Source organism: Homalodisca vitripennis, chromosome 3 (assembly GCF_021130785.1).
Source record: "Homalodisca vitripennis isolate AUS2020 chromosome 3, UT_GWSS_2.1, whole genome shotgun sequence".
NCBI lineage: Eukaryota > Metazoa > Arthropoda > Insecta > Hemiptera > Cicadellidae > Homalodisca > Homalodisca vitripennis.
This window is the reverse complement of record NC_060209.1, coordinates 22523275-22545587: the sequence shown is the minus strand read 5'-3', so window position 1 is coordinate 22545587 and position 22313 is coordinate 22523275. Positions and strand designations below refer to the sequence as shown.

The 22313-nt window shown below is 32.6% G+C and overlaps 1 protein-coding gene across 1 annotated transcript in view; it reads left to right on the top strand.

The window, feature by feature from the left end:
• Nucleotides 1–21707, top strand: part of LOC124356687 — a 33734-nt gene extending 12027 nt beyond the window's left edge. The window contains exons 2-3 of the mRNA XM_046807832.1: nucleotides 5270–5434; nucleotides 18448–21707. Coding sequence (XP_046663788.1) covers nucleotides 18670–19989 — 1320 coding nt within the window. The 5' untranslated portion in view covers nucleotides 5270–5434; nucleotides 18448–18669 and the 3' untranslated portion in view covers nucleotides 19990–21707. The remainder of the gene's footprint in view (nucleotides 1–5269; nucleotides 5435–18447) is intronic.
• The last annotated feature ends 606 nt before the right edge of the window (nucleotides 21708–22313 follow it).

Below are 22313 nucleotides of genomic sequence, written 5' to 3'. Positions count from 1 at the left end.
AATCCTTTCATGTAGAATGATGGGTGTCCGCCATGTTGGATTGGAATCTGAACAAGTAAATCATTATGATCAGACAAACCTAGATCAATATTTATATAGCCGTTGTGTACATAGTTAACACTCTTGTTAAAATATTGTAAATACATGTTTTGGAGGTTTTAGTACGTAATTATTGTAGGTTGGCTTATAATTAGTGAAAAACCTGAATTAATAATTAGGTTCTCAAAGTACTTGACGGTATAGTCATCCACCAATACATTTATATTGAAGTCTGCTGCAATAATTAACTTACTTGTTCTTTTTTAATTTCTTCTTCTAACAATTTAAAAAGGCCCTGAATTGGACTTAAAACAGTTTAGTAACACAACTCCCAGGGATTCTATATATAGAAATTACTAGTAGATTTAAACTTTCTGTTTCTACAAAAGATCCCTCAAAACATAATTCTTCATTAGAATTATTTAAATCATTCCTTATAAGAGGGAATTGTTTATGGACAAGAATGTAAGAAACACTCCTTGACACATTTATAAAAAAAACCATCTGTCAATCTAAAGTTGGCTATTTTGTTTAAAATATTTATTTTCCTCATCAACATTATCCTCCTCATCCAAGCAAATAATTTTGATTGCACTGAAACTATTAATTAGTATTTCCAAACTTACTTTTAATACTTTGAATGTTACAATGTAGTAAAAGTCTGTCTTTTTATTGTGTTAGTACTTTGTGAATATTTTTTTGTCTAAGTGAAAAAAGTTGTTGTGGAATCGATTCAGTTTTTTGAAAGACAAATTTCGCAACTACTGTTTACAGGAGTAGAAAAACCAAGAAATAATATTCCATCACTATCACTATTACTACTATTACAAGGAGATAATGCAGAAATGTTACAATCTTCATCATGAATATAATTTACACAGTGAGCTGTTGAGAGATTTATTGTTTCAAAAACACTTGGACCATTAGTCCCTAACCAATTTGAGAGCAAAGACTGACTTTCAACACTGACATATTTGGACACTTGGCGTAATTGTAAAGTTTAATCATCTTGAGTTGAACTGTCATCTACCGCTATCTCCTCCAATTGAACTCTCCTTAAGTTTTTAGCTGTAGGTAGTAGAGGAAATTCACTTGTCTGTTCAAAAGTCCTGAGGAAGATTTTCACAACTAAAACTACTAATATCTTCGCAAAACTTCTTGACGAATTGTCAGTAGCTCATACCATTACGTAGTATTCTTTTATATGTATCATCATGAGTAGTAATAACTGAAGCCTCGGTGTTAAGTTGAAATTTTACAATGTTTTCAGCAAAAACCTCAGTAGGAATCATATCTTGGATACATCCCATTGGTGTGCATAAGTACTTTAATCCTCTTTGCCTTGAAGTCATCTGTCAACTGTATGAAGGCCTCATTATAAGCAGTTTTCGATGGTTTTATTAATATAGTCTTAGTTACAAGACCATTAACAGCAGTCTTGTCCACAGAAGCCTGGTATGTCAAATTTTCATTGATTAGGTCAGAAGAATATGGTCTACCAAAATGCTTTCTGAACGAGACAGTAACTCCAGCAATTATGTGTCTATCATTATGTTTTAAGTTGTTAATAACATAGCCCATATCCCCCTCAACAATATTTATGCAGTTTTGAGAATGGCCTTTAAGTCTATCAAAGTTTGAAGGTTGCTTTCTACATTTTTCATGTTTGGAATTTGGAAGTTGTATACTTTTATAAATTTCCAGATTTGTTCCTAGACTACCACCAGAAAGAGCATTTAAAATTATACTTTTATAAATTTCCAGATTTGTTCCTAGACTACCACCAGGAAAGAGCATTTAAAATTACATATGCTAATTTTGATTTACCTCTTTTGTTTAAGTGGAGGCCATGAGCAGAATATGAAACCTCTTAAATTAATTAGGAAGACATCATCTAGCCTGTTTGTTAAGTCAGTAATGTAGCTATTGACAAGTCTCAACTCATTGTTTCTGCACCGCTTAAATATTTGTCATATCTAATTTGAACTGTGCAGTAGTGCAGACAGGCCTGGTCTTACTAAGATGGTGTAGTTTTATTTCCAAATTAGAATAAATATCCTGAAAATTTCCATTTAGACTATCATTACTTCCTCCTAAGAGGATGACTGGACTAGTATCATCCCATAAAGAAGCAGAGTGGGCCACTTGAGTCAGAGTAGTGTTAGCTCACACCCAAAGCAATTCACTTGACCATTACTCAGCTCCTCCAATTAATTACGGAGTGGCTATTTGCCCGGTCACCGGTCTTTGTTTCAAAGAACGGGAACGACTATGACGTCACAGACTGTGACGCCAAAGGTTTTGAAGTAGCTCTAGCACTGTGCATTGTTATTAAAATGGCGGGTTGTAGAAAGTTTAGTTCTTTTGACGAGTTGAAAACTTTTATCAATAATAAAGAAAATACGGACCATATTCAATTAAGAATAAGTGATTCGAGGTATGCTATATACTTTAAACTGTACCAATATCCCTTCTATAAGAACTTACAGTCCTGCTAAAGTCCGATAATACATAAGTGATTAATAATAAAACTATTTTTAATCGGTAAATGGAAGAATTAATTTTCATATATCTCAAGACGAGAGACTAATTTCCCTCTTACCACTTACATACAATAATACAATGAAATCATAACCATTTGAGTGTTATTAGTAAATAAAACAAATTATGTTCCAGTTATTTTACGCTATTAAATGACATTCACATTTAATATGACAAAAATTATTTATAATTAATTATGATTTCTCTTAATGACTATTAATTGAAACATTCCAGTAAAATTACGAGAAACAAAACTGTATCTTAATAAACTACGAAGTGTAGATTCTGGTACATAGTTAATTTTTAGTTGTATATTTCTTCTTTTTAATTTATTTAAGCGTACACTTTTATTAAATTACCGTTCAATACATTACCAATGCATAATATACAATTAATAAAATAGTCTACAAATTGTGTTTTTTATATTTCTAAGGCAGTGGTGTAAATGTGACAGTTATGGCTGCCCTTTCGTTACGTCACGGTTGACGTCACCACTCATCGCCAGTCTGTCTAATCTACAGACGGTAGCCGGCCATATAGCCACAGCGAATTAATTATGGTGACAAAAGTGAACCTTGACTATCTGAAGAAACGTTCAATTTAATTTTAAATGGAAATTTAAGTGTTGTACCCTTCATACCAGTTATACTTTTTGCCACTGTTAGATTTATCAGTACCAGTATTATTTTTCTTAAATAATATCGTTCTTAATGGAATGATTTTTATCATATGATCCATTTTCTTTTGTACAGATTTCTGAGAGTCCATCCAAAATGCTGTTCTTATTTGTAGTAACAGTCTGTGAGGCTGTCTTGTCTTGCATCAAAGAACACCGATGGTTAAAGCATCCCTGCATAATTTTCCTTTTCACCGCTGACCACTTCTCTATACCAGAAATAAGACTTAAAGACTCTTCAAAATTATTGTTATAATTTTGTGTTTTTTGCAGCTGATATTTGTTCCTCAGTAATCTTGCATGTCTCATGTGATGGGTGTTTCTCATGAATATTTATAATCTCTTTGGATTGGTTTGCTTTAAGATCTTCTTTACCAGATATGTTAAATATTAGCTCTTTAGCAATGTGTTCTTTCAATTCCTTGTATTGTTTATTATACGTTAAGTAGGTCATAATAGCACTCTTCCGAATTACATCTGAGTCTCTGACTTCAAGAGCACCAAAGTATGCCTCAAAATCATAGGTCTCACATTCTGTCCAAGTTGATATCCATTTCACCAACCATTTCACAAAAATAAGCAAGTATATACCTCATTCACTGCCATTTCTCAGCTGCGGACAGTTTACTACGTTGAAAGAACATGGTCCCGATGAGCACATATAAGCTCCAGCTTTGTGAATATAATTTTATCATGACTCAGATTATAATTCTTGATTGAATCAATATGTCTTGCTGCCCTGCTATAAAATAGTAGGCTCCAATGAGAACCACTGACCTCCAATGCTCCTTTAGAATCATTAAATGGAATGGAAACGTAAGATTTACTAATCGTTTCAAGTTCCAAAAAACAGTCAATATTATTAGTACTCTTAACATACCTTGGCTTATGTTTGGGTTCATGAAATAGGCATTTTTTATTACATTGCTTTGAAGGAGGAAATCGGAGTACAATGAAGTTGAGTCATCATGAATCCATTCATTTTCCAAGAGCGTATTGCATAGATTAAAATTTATATCATTTTCATGTAAGCCTAGATTACAGTTTTATTATTAAAATTAAATTTATATTATATATATATATATATATATATATATTTTTATTTATTATTAAATTATAAAAAAATATACAAAAACTAACACACATATACAGCATTTATTATATATATTTGTCATTTTCACGACAAATAATGAAGCATTCGCCTAGGAAATTATGTTATAGGCGAAATCCTTCATTATTTGTCTTGAAAATGACAGTATACTGTTATAGAACATTTTAAACAATAATATTGTTTTAAAATATCTTAGGTTATATGCAACAACCAATCGATTTTGTAATATATCTTAGGTTTTAATTTTTATTAAATTATCATCCTTTGTCAAGGAACACTACTTTTGAAAACAAAAATCTTTTCAAAACATATCTGGTTAAAATGTTTTCACTCTGTACGCTCTATCAGTGCAATTAGAAAAATGTAAAATCTGCTACATATTCATGAATATTAAGCTATTTAATAAGTTGCCTGAGAAAGCTTGTTCTGTATCTTTACTTTATTCATAATAAATTTATACTTATATTATTTTGTTGTTTTAATGATGCACATCTTTAATTGTTAAATTAGTTATAGGTTTTTGTTGTTATTGTTATAGATTTGTGGGCATTGTTCACTATTTTATGTTTAGATTCTTGATTTTTGTTTTATTGTTGTTATTATTTCAATGCAATATAATATCCACTTTGTCCATTGCATGAATTGTGTTTAAGATATTCTTAATTCTGATTTTGATGTTTAGCCGGAGGAAAAAGATGTTTATTTAAAATGTAAAGAATCGTATACACCATAATTATCTACAGATTTTGTTGACAAAATTATACATTATCTATAGGCTATAGGTTTATCATACAGGTGTATTTTATCTGCTATTTTTTTAGGTTGAGTAGTAGTGAGGGCTAAAACAGCCTTAACCCTGGCTTAAATAAATAAACAAATTTTTAATTTTCGTTTAATTTCAGGAACCTTCAACTACCACGTTGAGGAACTTAAGTGGACTTGAGCAAGCAAGAACTGGCCTGCTATTCTGCATAACCTGTGAATGTATACAAACATGGGCATGGGATGGTCAATAATTAATAATTGTGGAATGACCATGAGTCATGACTGTTAGTGCTGTTCGAAACGTGAGTATCATGAGTGAGCATCTTTATATAGTGATAACTCTTTAGCTGGTTCCTTTCTGACTAACACAATCACAGCACTGTTAATTGATTTATTGTTGGTCTAAACAGGATAGTTTGTTAAATTATATGAAGACCAACAGTTTGTGATTATGCGCCTAAATAATAATGGTTAAATGTTTACTTTAGCTACTTCACATTACAGTATTCTCTTTCTCTAAAAAAAGTGGACTCTTAGGAAAAGCGTGTTTTAGGTGGTAATAATTCAACTAAATATTATTACTTATTTACAAACCTACTACTTAGCCGAGCGGCAACTTTATTATTACCTTAGACCAAATAAAATCTGACAAAATGAGAATCGTACAATTCAAGGAAAAAACGAAGCCATGATTCAATCTATGTGACGTAATTCACTGACATCACTGTCAAATCACAATATACAGGGTTTGTCCGGAAAGTAATAGGACTGATTTTCTTTTGCCGAGACTGTACTTCGGAGCGTGCGCGCAACGACTGAATTCGGTAGAGGGTGTTCCTAGCTAACGAACAAGCGGCTGGTCAGTTGTCTCCGAGCACCTGAAGAGTCAGAACAGGCATTTTCAAGTGACGTGTTTTTGTGAGTGGTGCAAGCTGAAAATGCAGCGTTCGTTAGAGAAGAGGTACACGATTAGATTCAGTGTGAAACTCGGTAACTCTGCGGCAGAGACATTTGATATAATCAAGCAGGCTTACCCAGATGTTGCTTTAGCAAGAAGTGGTGTGTTTCGGTGGCACCAGGCCTTTTTGGAGGGCCGGGAAGAGGTCGCTGATGAAGACCTTGCTGGAAGACCTTCGACTTCGACAAACACCGACAATGTGACTCGTGTGCGCAAAGTTTTGAACTCAGACTGTCGACTAAGTATTCATTTAATTGCCCAGATGTTACATTTACCGAAATCTGTCGTTCATGAAATTGTGACGGAGCATTTGAACATGCGCAAAGTGTGTGCGAAGATGGTCCCAAAAGTGCTCACTGGCGACCAGAAATTGCGGCTCACACTGTCTTTCTTGTGAATAGCTACCTGACCAAGGCCGGCATCCCAACTCTTCCACAGCTGCCCTACAGCCCAGATGTGGCCCCGCCCAGACTTTTTTTGTTTTCTCGCCTAAAAAGGCAAGCATTTTGAGACGACAGAGGAGATATAAGCAGCTTGTACCGCGGCTCTCAAGGCTATTCCGGAGAATGGCTTCTGTGACGCCTTCAATGCTTGGAAATCGCGCTGGCAGCGCTGCATCGACGCAGAAGGAGCCTATCTTGAAAGTTTTTAAAGAATTGTAACGATTTTCTCAATACATTTTTTTTAATTGACTCAGTCCTATTACTTTCCGGACAAACCCTGTAAAAGATAACAAGCTTCCACATTATAGTGTTAGAACACAGCTACAAGTCTACTATGACACTGACCTTGACACTATATCAGCATTGTCAGCATTGACAGCCAGCTGCTTTACTGCAGATACATTTGACACATTAATTGTTTCTAGTTAACAAGTCTAGTCATACATTATACGAGTGACAAATTCTATTTTTCTTTTTCATTAAGTGACTCAAACCATGTCTTTCGCCAATCAATATACTGAAGGAAACAGCCAAACATTTACTAAAAAAAACTTAAACTAAATTAACCAACAGACATCAATATTTTTAGACTTAACTCTCCAACTGATGACCGACGGCACAGATGTTCATCAATACCGTTGTGAATTGATAAAGACGGCACAGGCGTTAGTCAACTTTCCACTATTATTACGCGAAAACTGTATAAGTTATATAGACATAACTTGTGCCAGTTGAACCCATTACTAATAAATATCAATTCATTTTATATAGTTTATATTCGTAATATTACTCGTCAGCTGATATCAATCCAAATGCCGTATGGCATACAGCTGACGGACTATGCAGCTGGTGACGCGCTGCACGTCCTTGCCGATCTGTGTTGCTACTGTTGCAAGGTTATTATGTAGGCTATTTATTTATAATTTATTGTTATGGTGTGAAAAGGATGATTCTCTTTGTTCAAATGATATACATGAACTATTGGATGATGAAAATGTTATAGTTCTGATGATGAAAGTGACATATCAAAAGATGAAGTGTATGATGATATTTATTTGTCAGATTTGTTGTCAGGTAGTCTGGATAATTATAAACTGGTGGAATGTTTGTGAACAAATTGATAATGACAATGACAACAATTTATCATTATCTGATATTCCTCTTGCCCAAAGAATTCACCAAACACTAATATGAATGTGTACTGCCAAAAGAAGGAGTACTACTGTACTTTTTTATACATGTAGGAGGACATCTTTTATATAAGTGGTTTAGAAGCATAACTCACACTATTTCCTCTTTTTAACCGCTTCCCGGATTATCCCGAGCTAACCCGCTTTTTACAAATGTTCGTAAACGGACTAACCCGAGTAAACTCGTGCAACAAATAAATGTCCGTTCTAATTTGGACTGGCCCGTATTAACTTGCTCAGTAGTTATTTTACGAGTTCCCCACCTGCAGCAGCACTTTACGTGCGCTGTAATAGTTTGTAGAGGAATCGGTAGATCGCGCTAGCGTCGTCCTTCCTCATTCATTGCGCTGCCATTTTAGCTGTGTTTCACAATATTTCCTGTGTTTATTTTCAAGTAAATTTGAGAGGTGTATTAGACCATGAGCGATGAAGAGCTTGTTAGTTATTTTGAACAATCAGATGGGAGTTTTTATTTTTTTATATTTTTATGTTTAACACATTCATTTATTCTCTACCAGAATTTCATTATATTCCTTTTGTATAGTTCATTAGATATATCGTGAATATATCAACATAATATTTGAGATACCATTTATAATAAAATTTGAGTATGTTAGCGTGTGCAAAACATTCATTGTATTTATAATATATATACATATACATACATCCGAGTATACTCGGGTTAATCTTGTATATAGTTTTTAAAATTTAAACAAGACATGAAATATGCATGAAAACAATTTTTAATCAATATAAATAGTTTTCGCTTGTAAAAAACTACTATTTCCGATGGTAAAAAAAGTGGACCTAAATATGACCAACTTGGGCAAATAAAGTAGACCGGGAAGCGGTTAAAACTTGCAGAAACACAGAAAAAAATGTTTATGATGTTTTTATTAGCTTTGTTAGAGACGTGGACAATCTCAACATCTGATTTGGAACTGTTCTCTACTCTAAGCAGCCTACTCACGTTACACGGTTTCATGCTACAAATTTTGTTGTGTGTGCGTTGTTGCGTGCGTGCGTGTGTGTGCGTGCGTGCGTGCGTGTGTACATACATTGAAATATAGTGCCAATTTTTTAAAAACAATTTATTAGTACAGTAATTTACTAAAAATAATATATATATATATATATATATAAAAGGATTAAAACATTATATATATATATATATATAATGTATATAATGTTGTAATCCTTTTTTACAATCCTTTTGTTGTACATTTACAGTATCTTACTATCTCAAGCCATGACATGACTTGTTACATGGAATGAAACTTAGAAAACAAATATTTACAATACACATTTTTGAATTTATGTATATAAAAAAAACAATACCCTAGGTAAGTGTATATTTTTATGATTTTACATATTTCTCTGGTTTGTAAAAAAATGTATAAATAAAACCTATTACTTAGCATTAAGCACATATTAAAAAAAATATATCTGAAATGTATGCTGTGCAAAGACAAAAGCCAACGTATCATTCTGGGAGTTTCTGATTATCAGTCATAGGGTTAAGAAACTTCAAAAAACTGCAATCTATTTTAATAAATAAATTTACTAATACTATTTCCAGACCTACGGAACCACAAAAACCCTGAATGTCAAATATAAATGTAAAAATACCAAAGTCATGGGTATATGGAAGCTGTAGAGTTGGAGTGAAATATTCCACAATTTTCTTCATTGGCTCTTGCAAGCTTCGGTATTACAGTGGTTGTGTACCTGGACTTGCAAGAACTGCCATCTTACCAGTCGCTACTGAAACTGACCTTCAGTCAAATTCAAATTCAAATGATTTTATTTGTATCATATATTCAAAAGGGCGAATTTAGGGCCATAAGGCCCTGTCTTACAATTAACCCTAATTGTCAGAGGGAAGTAAACACAGTACAATCACAGACACTAGAAGAAATCCATGACAAGATACAACACTTCCAAAACACTGACAATTTGGAAACATACTTAACACTGGCTGGGGAAATAGGGAGTGTTTTAGTGGCTGAAAATTGTAAATATGAAAAATCTACTTGATTTGACATTAAGGAACTCGGTCTTAGCACAACAAATTTAGTGAAAAGAACAATTTTAATGAGTTCAACTATCAAGCGAAGATTGAAGAACTTGAGATATAAATGGAAATTTTATTCAGAAGAAATGCTATTCTAATGGATACCTCACATGACATGGAACAACTAGTAAAGAAAAGGAACTTCGTGTAAATGTGTGTCATCTGTGTGAGCACAGATCTGTAAAGAACAAGATGGAGACAAAAAGAGACAAAAGTTTTATACTTCAAAAGGAAACTTAAGAATTGCAAGATGTTATGAATAAAAACAATAATGAATATACGGAGAATAATACGTTGAGACAGTTACTCAAGTACTATACTATAATATAATAATACTACGGAGACAGTTGACTTTGAGTAAGCTGCCATAATTTATTGTCAGAAACACAAACATGGACCACTGAATCACAGATCTCTAACTTGAAATTGATTTAAAGCTTTAAGACCTCACTTAAAAAACTAATCTGAGGAATGTTGAAGATGGAGCTCATATTTGCTACTATTAACTTAATTACATTAAAAACACACAACCCAATACTTAAATTTAAGCATTGGTCGTGTTTTAAATGTAATTAAGTTAAACAGAGGAAGGCCACAAGAATGCTATCCACTGTACTGTGTCAAGAAAAACACCCTTCAAAAGAAACAAGTTCAGAAGGAGTAAAGAAAATGGTTTTAGCATTTCCCTAGGCAGCCAAATCAAAACAGCTTTCTATGGACTCCAGTTTTCCTGCTAAGCTTAGTTCCATCTACAAGACAAAAGATAAACTACTGCACTCAAACTACTGCACTCTTCCTATACAATCCAGAAAACCTTACTGAGGACACATTATTTCGATAACTATTTTATAAACAAGACACGGCTAAACTTAAATCAAAGCAGTTCTTGTCAACAGTCAAGTTTTCGTAATTTTAAAGTTCTTAAAAGGACCTCGATGAAACCTTAGATAAATTTCCGTTCAAGAATCTTAACAAAAATTCTCTCTGTAGGTGTGGTTATTAAGATTCGTAAACAACCTCAAAGCAAATGGTGCAAAAAGTGGTTACTTGACAAGGATATATCCCTACAGACAACTAAAGCAGGAACAATGTTCGATTGGAATGCGTCGAAATCACATTTAATACTCTTGTTGATGCTGTAAAACCAACAACATCATTCAGTACTTGGAATTAATAATGCACAGGCTTGAAAGCCGTACCTTCCTGACCTTTTAAACATCTACACGGGGATAGATTGTTATTTTATAGTTATTTCTTATATGTTAATAATTGTCATTGTTATTACTCGGGTAATAATAAACTAAGTGCTTTTCCCGGCATAACTATGCCTATATCATAATAAAACGTGGTTTAAAAATTATTAAAATTGTTAATATCAGAAAGTTTATATTAAATATTTAGGCAACTATGTCTATTGTGATTTTTCTTGCAACGTTCCAAGAGATCTTCTCAAATCTTTCCATATTTCACCGACTATAGTCTTTGTTCAGAATACAAGCGAACACTCCCTGTAGCATACCGTACTGATATACAGTTGTGTAACAACAAAGACAAAATATTTGATCTTTCATTCTTATATCACTGTTTTATACTAGTTCACTTTGATATTTTCAATTTACTGCAGTTAATATCTTAGGACATAAGGAATACAGTATGTATGAATGAAATTTTATGTCATAATTTATATTTCTTACTAGACAAATGTTGTTTTTATCTAAAAACTTGCAGAAGGTTATAAATTGGTTGTATTGCTAGTATGAGTTAATTAAAGAATTAGTCAGAGAATTAAGTTCCAAACTAATATTTCAAACAATTAAATAATTTTGTTACCATAGTAATACTTATTTAAAAATTCATTCTAAATTCAAAGTTGAAGATTAAAACACCACTTTATTTTCTAGCCCCTTTAAGCTGAAATTAGACAAACCAGCAGGGCTTCAATAATACCAATTGCAAGAAGTGGAGAAATTTGTCGTGAGATTAACCAAATCCACGGTCACTCACTTCGCGTCCAGTCAAGAACAGCGAGAAGTGGAGAAATTTGTCGTGAGATTCACTAAATCCACGGTCACTCACTTCGCGTCCAGTCAAGAACAGCGAGAAGTGGAGAAATTTGTCGTGAGATTCACTAAATCCACGGTCACTCACTTCGCGTCCAGTCAAGAACAGCGAGAAGTGGAGAAATTTGTCGTGAGATTCACTAAATTCACGGTCACTCACTTCGCGTCCAGTCATGAACAGCGAGAAGTGGAGAAATTTGTCGTGAGATTAACCAAATCCACGGTCACTCACTTCGCGTCCAGTCAAGAACAGCGAGAAGTGGAGAAATTTGTCGTGAGATTCACTAAATCCACGGTCACTCACTTCGCGTCCAGTCATGAACAGCGAGAAGTGGAGAAATTTGTCGTGAGATTAACTAAATCCACGGTCACTCACTTCGCGTCCAGTCAAGAACAGCGAGAAGTGGAGAAATTTGTCGTGAGATTCACTAAATTCACGGTCACTCACTTCGCGTCCAGTCATGAACAGCGAGAAGTGGAGAAATTTGTCGTGAGATTAACCAAATCCACGGTCACTCACTTCGCGTCCAGTCAAGAACAGCGAGAAGTGGAGAAATTTGTCGTGAGATTAACCAAATCCACGGTCACTCACTTCGCGTCCAGTCATGAACAGCGAGAAGTGGAGAAATTTGTCGTGAGATTAACCAAATCCACGGTCACTCACCTCACAGCGTCCAGTCATGAACAGCGAGAAGTGGAGAAATTTGTCGTGAGATTAACCAAATCCATGGTCACTCACTTCGCGTCCAGTCAAGAACAGCAAGAAGTGGAGAAATTTGTCGTGAGATTAACCAAATCCACGGTCACTCACTTCGCGTCCAGTCAAGAACAGCGAGAAGTGGAGAAATTTGTCGTGAGATTAACCAAATCCACGGTCACTCACTTCGCGTCCAGTCAAGAACAGCGAGAAGTGGAGAAATTTGTCGTGAGATTCACTAAATCCATGGTCACTCATGAATTCATAGGAAGTGAAAAACATTTGTGAGATCCTGTCATTCGAAAATATTGCACTTCGTGTCCAGTTACCAACTTCAAGGTGGGAGGAGAATTCCAGATGTGAAACCCTCTTTATTCAAACTTAACATGATTTGGTGTATCCCATTTGGCCAACTGCTTCAAAATTAACAGTCTACGAGTTGTCTCAATCTTGGATGTGACACAAGACTGAGGGGTGGCGGAGGGTTCATTTTTGTTTTTGAATTGTGCAAATTATTTTTAAAAATATATATGTTATGAAAAATGTACTTTTTCAATAGTTATTTATCAAACTAGGGTCACACATCTTGAAAGCTTGCTTGTTAAATTGACTAATGGTTTTTTGACAGAAAATAATTTGAATGAATTTAACAGTAACGGATGGGATAGAGCAAAGAACTATAAGCCATGCTTGGCTTTGCCATATCACAAGAATAACTTCTAGATAATAATAATTTTTTTAATTTTAGGCGTTAGATATTCAGCACAATGCACTAAACAAGCCGATTAGAACATTTTAGCTCTCATAGTAACATAAAACATAAAAATCTTAGACCTATATTTTTGCTGATACGTCGTAGTAGAAAATACTTAAATCAATCCCTGAAATAACCTTTCTTGCATAGTCTTGATTGTAACATCTTTGTAACCGCGGTTTCTATATTTCCATAGTGTTCCATATTTGGGCGTTTCTGAATTAGTGATAATACATAGCAAAACTTAGTGCCAAAAATTAAGGAATGTACATACTTGTATGTCACCTACAGAACTACAGGTTCTTCTCTGAGAATGTAATACGTTTTTAGGTTAGGTGTGAACTGCACTATAATCATTGAATTTTTTATAAAAAAAGCTTTTGTTGCACTGTCGTACTTTTCTTTACATAAAACCAAAAGCTTTCCATATTCATCATTCCTTATATGCCCGCATAATCTTAGCTTTTCATGTTCCACAAATATAGATGTAAATGGTAGTAAAGGTTAATAAACTCCTCTAAAAGTTTTTCCACGCTAATTAGGCAGCACTTTAAAATTTTATGAGGCAAGTCTGACTGAAAAATGGAAATGGTTCCGAGACTGCACCATTCACATTGAGCCTTTACGGTATCGGTATCACTTGCTTGGTGTTGCCAAACTCTGCAGGTGTAGGGTTCTGAAAAATGTTATCAATACCAGCTGATACTGTAAATGCCTTACTGAAACCTCATTACCCACAATGAAATTTATTGCATGAAACCGTGTAACATGAGTAGGCTGCCTTAGAGGAGGAAATCAGATGGGAGTGTCCACGTCTCTAACAAAGCTAAGAAAAAACACCCTAAACATTTTTTTAATGTTTTTCCGAAAGTTTGAAAAAGACGAGAGAGAGTGTGTTATGCTTCTATACCACTTATATAAAAGATATGGATATACAGGATGTAACAAGATGGTTGGGCTGGCTATGTAATTTCAAATTCTGTGTGTGATTCTAAGCTAAAAATAAAGAGTAACTTTTCCAATTTCCACTTTGTTTAACTGCTAGCCGCCATTTTGTATTTTTTTACTAACAAATTATTATCTCTAAAACTAGTAAAGCTAAATTTGGCATATAGGTTTGAATAGGTAAGAGGAAAATAAAAAAATAATTGTTGTTTTTTTTAATATTCAAAAAATGGCGTCTGTTGAAAATGTTTAAAGTCAGTGGTACTAGTTTCAACGGAAACTACCAAGGCATACACAAGCACGACCACTTTAAAGGTACGATAGCACAAGCCAAGGTACGATAACTAAACAAGTCACAGTTGAGAGTTGGTCTGTTGTTTGTTGCTCCTGGCTTATACAAGATTATCTTTAAAGTGGTTGGACCCGCTTATGCATTGACGGTATTTTGTTGAGATAAGTACCGTTGGAGTTTAAATAAAATTGTCCAAATAATTGGTACCTTTTAAATTTTGTTTAACTGATGTAATACAGCTGATGTCTATCAGAAGACAAAAGGTTTGCTGCTTCTGGCTTGTTCAAGCGTATCTTTTAAGTGACCGTGCTCACTTATGCTTTGACGGATTCTGTTGAAGTTAGTACCATTGAAATAGCAATAAAATTCTCCAAATAGTTGGTACCTTTTAAATTTTGTTTAACTGATGTAATACAGCTGATGTCTATCAGAAGACAAAAGGTTTGCTGCTTCTGGCTTGTGCAAGCGTATCTTTTAAGTGACCGTGCTCACTTATGCTTTGACGGATTCTGTTGAAGTTAGTACCATTGAAATTGCAATAAAATTCTCCAAATAGTTGGTGTCTAGTAAATGTTTTATAACTATACTGGGTTTTCTTTTTTATTTGACTGTACAAATTTTTAACAGATGCCATTTTGTTAATATTAAAGAAAACAACATAATAATTTGTTTGTAATTTCCTCTTACCTATTAAAACCTATGTGCCAATAATAAACTATATTTTATGAAAATAAGTTTTATAACATTTTTCGTGAACAGTTTATTCAGAATCAAGGTGGCAATGAAATGTGCTTGGTACAATCAACTAAGCACGGAGTCATCCGGATGGTCCATGGGCCTACAGAGTTAGAACCTTAATTTCTTAACTTTTTGGAGTATTACCATAATATTTTGTATAATGAAGTAGTATAAAATTAATAACAGTTATAACAGATAGGTTAACTAAACCAATATAATTGCTTTAAAGGAAATAATCAAATAATAGACTTTACACTAATTTTAGTCAATGACACTGGGTATTCATCATTATACTATTTACACTAGTTACAGTTCAACATGTAATATATATATACTACATACTTTTACTTTTTTTGTTTTACTTTTACTTTATATACTCTTGGAACAAATAGAAAAATCTTTTAAATAGTACTAAATGTTAATAAAATGCAGGGTACTATAAGCAGACCCGATTTTTTTATATTGAAGAATGTAACTTTCGATACCTAATATTCGCATCTCAAATCTTAGACTATCAATCGATATAAAAGTATCTATAGTCCTCAATAACAATCATATGTTTTAAATTAAAATATGAATTTAATATTTACAGTCAAGTGGTCAAACAAATTATAACTAAAATTAGGAAAACTGGAGACGACCATATTATTGCTCTTCTCACAGTTACAGTTGTTTCAGTGTTCCCACAAATTTTACATAATGGGTTTTCGGTATTGAACATTCTTTATTAAACATATTCTTAGAGAACAGTACAATCGTCAGATTTTATTTTGTTACAGCAGGTTAGAAAGTTCTGTTTAAAAATTCATTTATTTTGTAGAATGGATGGTCTTGAAGCCAGAGTTTTAGTTTGTGTCCAAACTGCAGTCGGTCTCTCCTCTTTAGTTCTAGTGGGAGGGCGTTCCACAGCTTTGCTCCGACATACGTTGGCTTCTTCTCCGTGGACGCTAGGCGGTGAGCTGGAAGATGGTAGTTTGCAGCATGCCGAGTGTTGTAGTCATGTTGCTGTGCTCCAGTCATCACTTTATCGGGTGATTTCAGGTGTACGTAGGTCACAGCTTCCAGGATGTATAGGTTAACCACAGTGAGAATCTTCAGTTCTTGAAAGGCTTGCCTGCATGATTCTCTTGTGCGTAGGCTTGCAAGGATCCGAATTGCTCTCTTCTGGTGTATTAGGACCCGTTGCAGGTTGCCTAGTGCGGTACCTCCCCAGACTGCTATACCTGGTTTGTTGGTACGATTCCAACATGTGGAAGTCACGATAAGCCACTTTTGTCTTATCATCTTTCAAAGCAATGTTGTGTAGTTTTCTAAAATTTACTGCCATTTTTAATAATCAAATGTTACTTATGTAGAATTTAAATATTACCTTACATGTATTATTTGAAAGTGTTTACAGCTGTTGATATAGATTAATTAATTGTTCAAAATAATTAATCAGTATCGATTGATTATATCTATGGTTATGATTAAGTAATATCGTTTGCCAAATTCGGTATAAAAAACCGGGTCCTCTTATCATACCCTACCCTAAAATAATACTTTTCCAATATGGTTTACTTTCTCGAACCAAATATTTAACACTTTTAAAAAACATACAAATAAAACTGTTACTCACAGAACAAGCAGCAAACTATCCCAAATTTTAGGAAACCCTAAAGACAAAATTTCAAATTGGACAAAAAAAATGAAATTGTTTGCGATGACTGTAAAAAAATTTGTATTGGACAAATAAAAAGAACAATAAAAACAAAATTTGAAGAGCATTTATCACACACCAAATATAGAAGAGTTGAAAATCTGCTGTAGCCAATCACTGCATTGAATCAGGACACATATATCAATTAACAATCTAAAATTAATAAAAGAAGTAACAAAACCAATGAACTTAATTAAATGCTTGGGAAACACTACACATAAAAAAAATAAAGAAAAACTCATAAACAATGAAGAAGGCCCTATTGAAAATTCCAGTCTTCTTTCTTCTCAATGTATTCAAAAATTAAACTGTAGTTATATCTAATTTTTCATTCTGGCTTAAATATTTCCAAAATGTTTATATTTGCATATTTACACTATTTGGTATTTTAATATTAATTGTAATAAAAATAATGTAAATATTTATTTGTGGAGTCATCTGATGATGAATCATTGGTTTCGAAAGGCCTGGTCCAAAAATTAACCATATTGGATAAGTGTTGTTTTATTGAAATTTAGTTCTATTTTACTATATAGTGTGTTTCCTAAATGTAATATACTTTTATATGAATGTTTGTACTCTTATGTAATTGATATATATATGCCAGCTTATATATATATATCTTTATTTCTTATATTGTAATTGAGTACATCATGTGGATATGCAATAGAATAGTGTTTATTTTGGTTTTTGTATTAATTATGGTGTTATACGTAAAATGTTATGATAAAAGTATTATTTTTATTAACTGTAAATACGTGTTTGCAATTTGAAAGGTTAATCGTGCCTCTAATTACACGTTTTTGGAGTTAAAAATGATTTTATAACAATTATATAAAAGTATAATTTCTTAGTTAAGAAAGCACATAATTAGGTAGCCAACGAATCGTCTGGAGCTCTGCTTTAATATTATGTTTAAAGTCCGAAACTGTTTTATAAGTAGAGACTTGTTCAAATCCAGAAATGTTTCATGTCAAAACTTTTTTAGAAAATATTTTAGTGTCTGATGAATTGGTTTATATATGGTTTTAATAGAAATTTTTCCATAAGAAAATCTAAACAACCATTAGTATTAACAAATAATTATATATTTAACTGTTAATTAGCATCGAGCCACTAGCATCTAATTTTATGTAGTGAAGCAAACACACACACACACACACACACACACACACACACACACACACACGACGAGTTCCTATTTAAATTTCACAGTTTTAAAATTAAGCTCCATGTTATAAATGGAGCTTTCTGATATGCAGCTGACAGCTAAACTATGTACAGTCTTAAACAAAGAGAAAAAGTGAGCAAAATAATTAGTTTCCACCTTTGTAAAATGTTGTGTTATATAAAACATATGACCATTTAAATTATGAATATAGAAGTGTTTAAACATTAATACCACATTAAGTTACATTAGTTTAGTTTTTAATTTAAGATCTAATATTTATTTTATTTTTTTCAGATTTTCTCCATTACATTTTCCAGAGGACCATACTGAATTAAAACTTAATTAACTGTAGATAGGAAAATGGCTGAAGGTAAGCGTAAAGAACCAAAGAGATATTAATTTCTCTTGTAGATCTTATGAGGAATTGATTTGCTGCAAATAGATAAAAAGAATCATCTCCCTGTAATTAAATTTTATGTACACTAATCCTGTAATCACATAATATAACTAAGTATAATGGCCGAATGTAAAATAAATGAAATATTCAATACTCTTGACAACGATGATCCTTGTGTGAGAGTAAGTAAATCTATGATTAGTTTATCAGAAGATGGACACAGTTGTAAATGCTCTTTGTGCAAGACCAGTTTTGATGTTCCTCTTGAACCTACCAATTTAAGATTTACAATTTGGAGCCATATTCAAGAACCTGGCCACAGACACAATCTTCCCAATTACCAGAAAATGGTAAGCCAATGTGATAAATCGATAAAACAACTTTCTTTTAGCATTCCAGATCACTTAAAAAACGATTTGACATACCTGAAAATGGGACCTGCTTTTAGATTCCTTCTGTGCACATTATGTCATTGCGCTGTGTATTTTAATGAACATTTCTTAAAGACCCATTTTCAATCAAAATGCCATGAACAAAATAAAAATACCTCAGACGAAAGTGTCAAGAAACAAATTAAAATCTCATCAGAATTGACTTTTGAGGAGCATTTTAATAACTTAGTGATGACCCTTCCACAAGACTTAAAGTCTGATGCAAAATACATACAGAAGGGTCATATACCTGAATATTTGATTTGCACTTTGTGTTCAAGATACATCATACCCACTCAGTATCTTCTAAAAAGTCACTTAGAAGACTTTTGGCACACAGAAAACAAAAACAAACCATTCCTCTTGCCAGATTACTCTCGCAAAATTCCAACTATTGTTAAAAGAGTGAAGAACAACTATGTATCATTTTTTTGTATGGAAGTAATATTTTCATTGTTACGGTCTAATGATATCAATGTTAGAACGAATTCTAAATTCCTATACAAACAATGTATATCTGATCGTTTCTACTGCCAGTTGTGTGATGTATTGCTTAAAGGAACAGCAGTCAATGTTTTGATTCAAAATATTCAAACTCATTTCAATCAGGAAAGCCACAAGACAAATGTTTCCCTTACATACAATTTTGAGATGATGATACGATTCAAAAATAATGATTTTGATAGATTTCCACTGTTTTTGCATAGTACTTCTGAAGAGTTTTACCGAGATTTTAAATATCTTCATATTTCAAAATCAACAAAAGAAATCAGATGTTTGGTTTGTGATTGTAGTTTGCCTCTAAGCATGTTACTGTGTGTGGATCACATTGAGAGTAAGCAACACTTAAAAAAGAGGAATTGTGCCAACTCCAGTAAGGAAATTCAAAAGTTGCCAATTCATAAAGCTGTCTCCACCAATGAAGGAAATGCCACTGATGTACAAGAACAAAACGAAGAGTGTTTTGGACAAAATGCTGGAAAAAATGATAAATTTGAACGATGGTGATAAGAATTCGATTAGACCTTCTAAGAAAGAAGGGAAGTTGAAATGCAAAACTTGTAACATCAAGTTTGCTGCAGATTTTGAAACTTTAACCAAACATCTTGGAAGCAGTCAACATAAAACCAGTATTAAAATGAAAACAACAACGGAAAAATGAGATGAGTGTAAACCAGCGACCAAAGAAGAACATAGACTGGCAATCGGGGCGCGCGGCTGAAGCCGGTAATCACCAGAGTGGTGGGGATGGCAGTGGATGAGTCACCCACTACCGAGCGTCCGTGTGGCAGGAAGGGCTCGCTTTCGTTGTTTGCTTTTGCTTGCCACCGATTATAGAATTTATATTATTGGAAGTTGGATGTTTTTTTAAGAATGATCAACTAAAATATACTTCGCTGGAATTTGTGTACATTTTATTTCATTGTAAGTAAGGAATATAAACTAAATACCATAAAGATACTGTAAAAACTATACTGTAACCTGTATTGAATGTTAGAAATCATTCATTGATACATACTGTAACACCAAATAAACAGTAACATTGTAAACTGTAACATCACATAAAAAGTAAACTTACTATTTAAGTTATTCCGTATTGTAAAAGGTTGAATTTGTAGGCTTTAAATCGTACATATAATATTTCATTTTATTATGTACTTGTGGTTTTTGAAACCCGCTACAACGATTAGTTGATTTAATCAAATTTAGATATATTCCCATAATAAGTTATTAATGTTTATAGATTTGAGTATAAAAAAAGGTTGAGCATTTAAACATTTAACCTATTTGCAGCGTATGGAGGCGAGGCGGCGGGTACGTGTTTGCGCCGCATGAAATTTGTATCTGCTTTATACCTCGTTTCTCGACAAACTGTTCACTCCAAAAATTTATAAAAAATACTACGGTAAAATTTGGTTTATTATCTCAAACTTTCTCGCAGACGAAACTCGCCTGACCAATAAATAAAAAAAGTAGCAGCCGACTCATTATTTCATGTTCATCGCCAAAGCTCAATTTGGTTTTTAATTAATAATATTTATTTTATAATACTTATAATAAACTTTTAAAATGTTTATCTACTACATCATCATTGCCATAGTATTGACTACAAAATTGTGAAATTTCAAGTTTTTATCCCAACTCTAACTGTATAATCCAACGGTGTTAATGAAACGCGGCGAATTAAAATGTATACTCGCCGCGAGCTGGTGCCCAGCCGGTTTGTCACCAGAGTGGGTGTGGGTTGGCTTCAACTGCCGTAATGTATTAGGTATAGGTATTTCCAGTCTATGTTCTTCTTTGGTCGCTGGTGTAAACATCACTAAAGAAACCAGTTATTGTTGCAACTGTGTGTTGATATTACAACATATATACAATATAATGTATTGTACAATATTTTACTGTTATTCTGTATTATGTTCTATATAACAAGTTACAAGTCAGGCGTATTAACAAATATATTGTAAAAAAATTAAAGTTAGATTTAAAACATGTAAATAGAACACGGGAATTTATTACTTAATTTAAAGAAATTAAATTTGTATTTTAAGTTACATAACTAAGGTACGGTATTTTGATAAGTTTAAGTAGAATTAGGGATATATTGTTGGTTTTTTGTTTGTATTTATCTGTTAAGTATTTTGTTGGTAGAATTCAAGGAATATATTGTAATCCAAGTACCTAAATAACCTATTTTTGGTAATAAAAATGTTTTAAATATCAAATTAATCTTTATTATATTGCCACAAATCTGTGTACACCTGTACAGTGTCTTACACTTAATGTTTATGTAAGGTATTTATCATACATTAGAGCAGATAGTGAATGTATCCTAATATTACGCATACAGGATGGCCTCATACAATTGTGTGCATGACACACACCACTAGATAAATAAATAACATTTTATAAAAAAATAACACGAATACTAAAAATCTATATTATGGTATACTTTTTCGATAAAGCATTAAGAAGAAGTTTTAAATAAATAAATAAATATATATATAATATATACTCATAAAATTGTGTGCATGACACAACCACTACATAAATAAATAACATTTTATAAAAAAAACACGATTTCTAAAAAATCTATATTATGGTATAATTTTTTGATAAAGCAGTAAGAAGAAGTTTTAAATAAATAAATATAGTATATATATATATATATATAATAATAAATAAATAAATATATATATAATAAATAAATAAATATATATATATAATAAATAATAATATATATATATATATAATAAATAAATATATATATATATATATAATAAATAAATATATATATATATATAATAAATAAATATATATATATAATATAT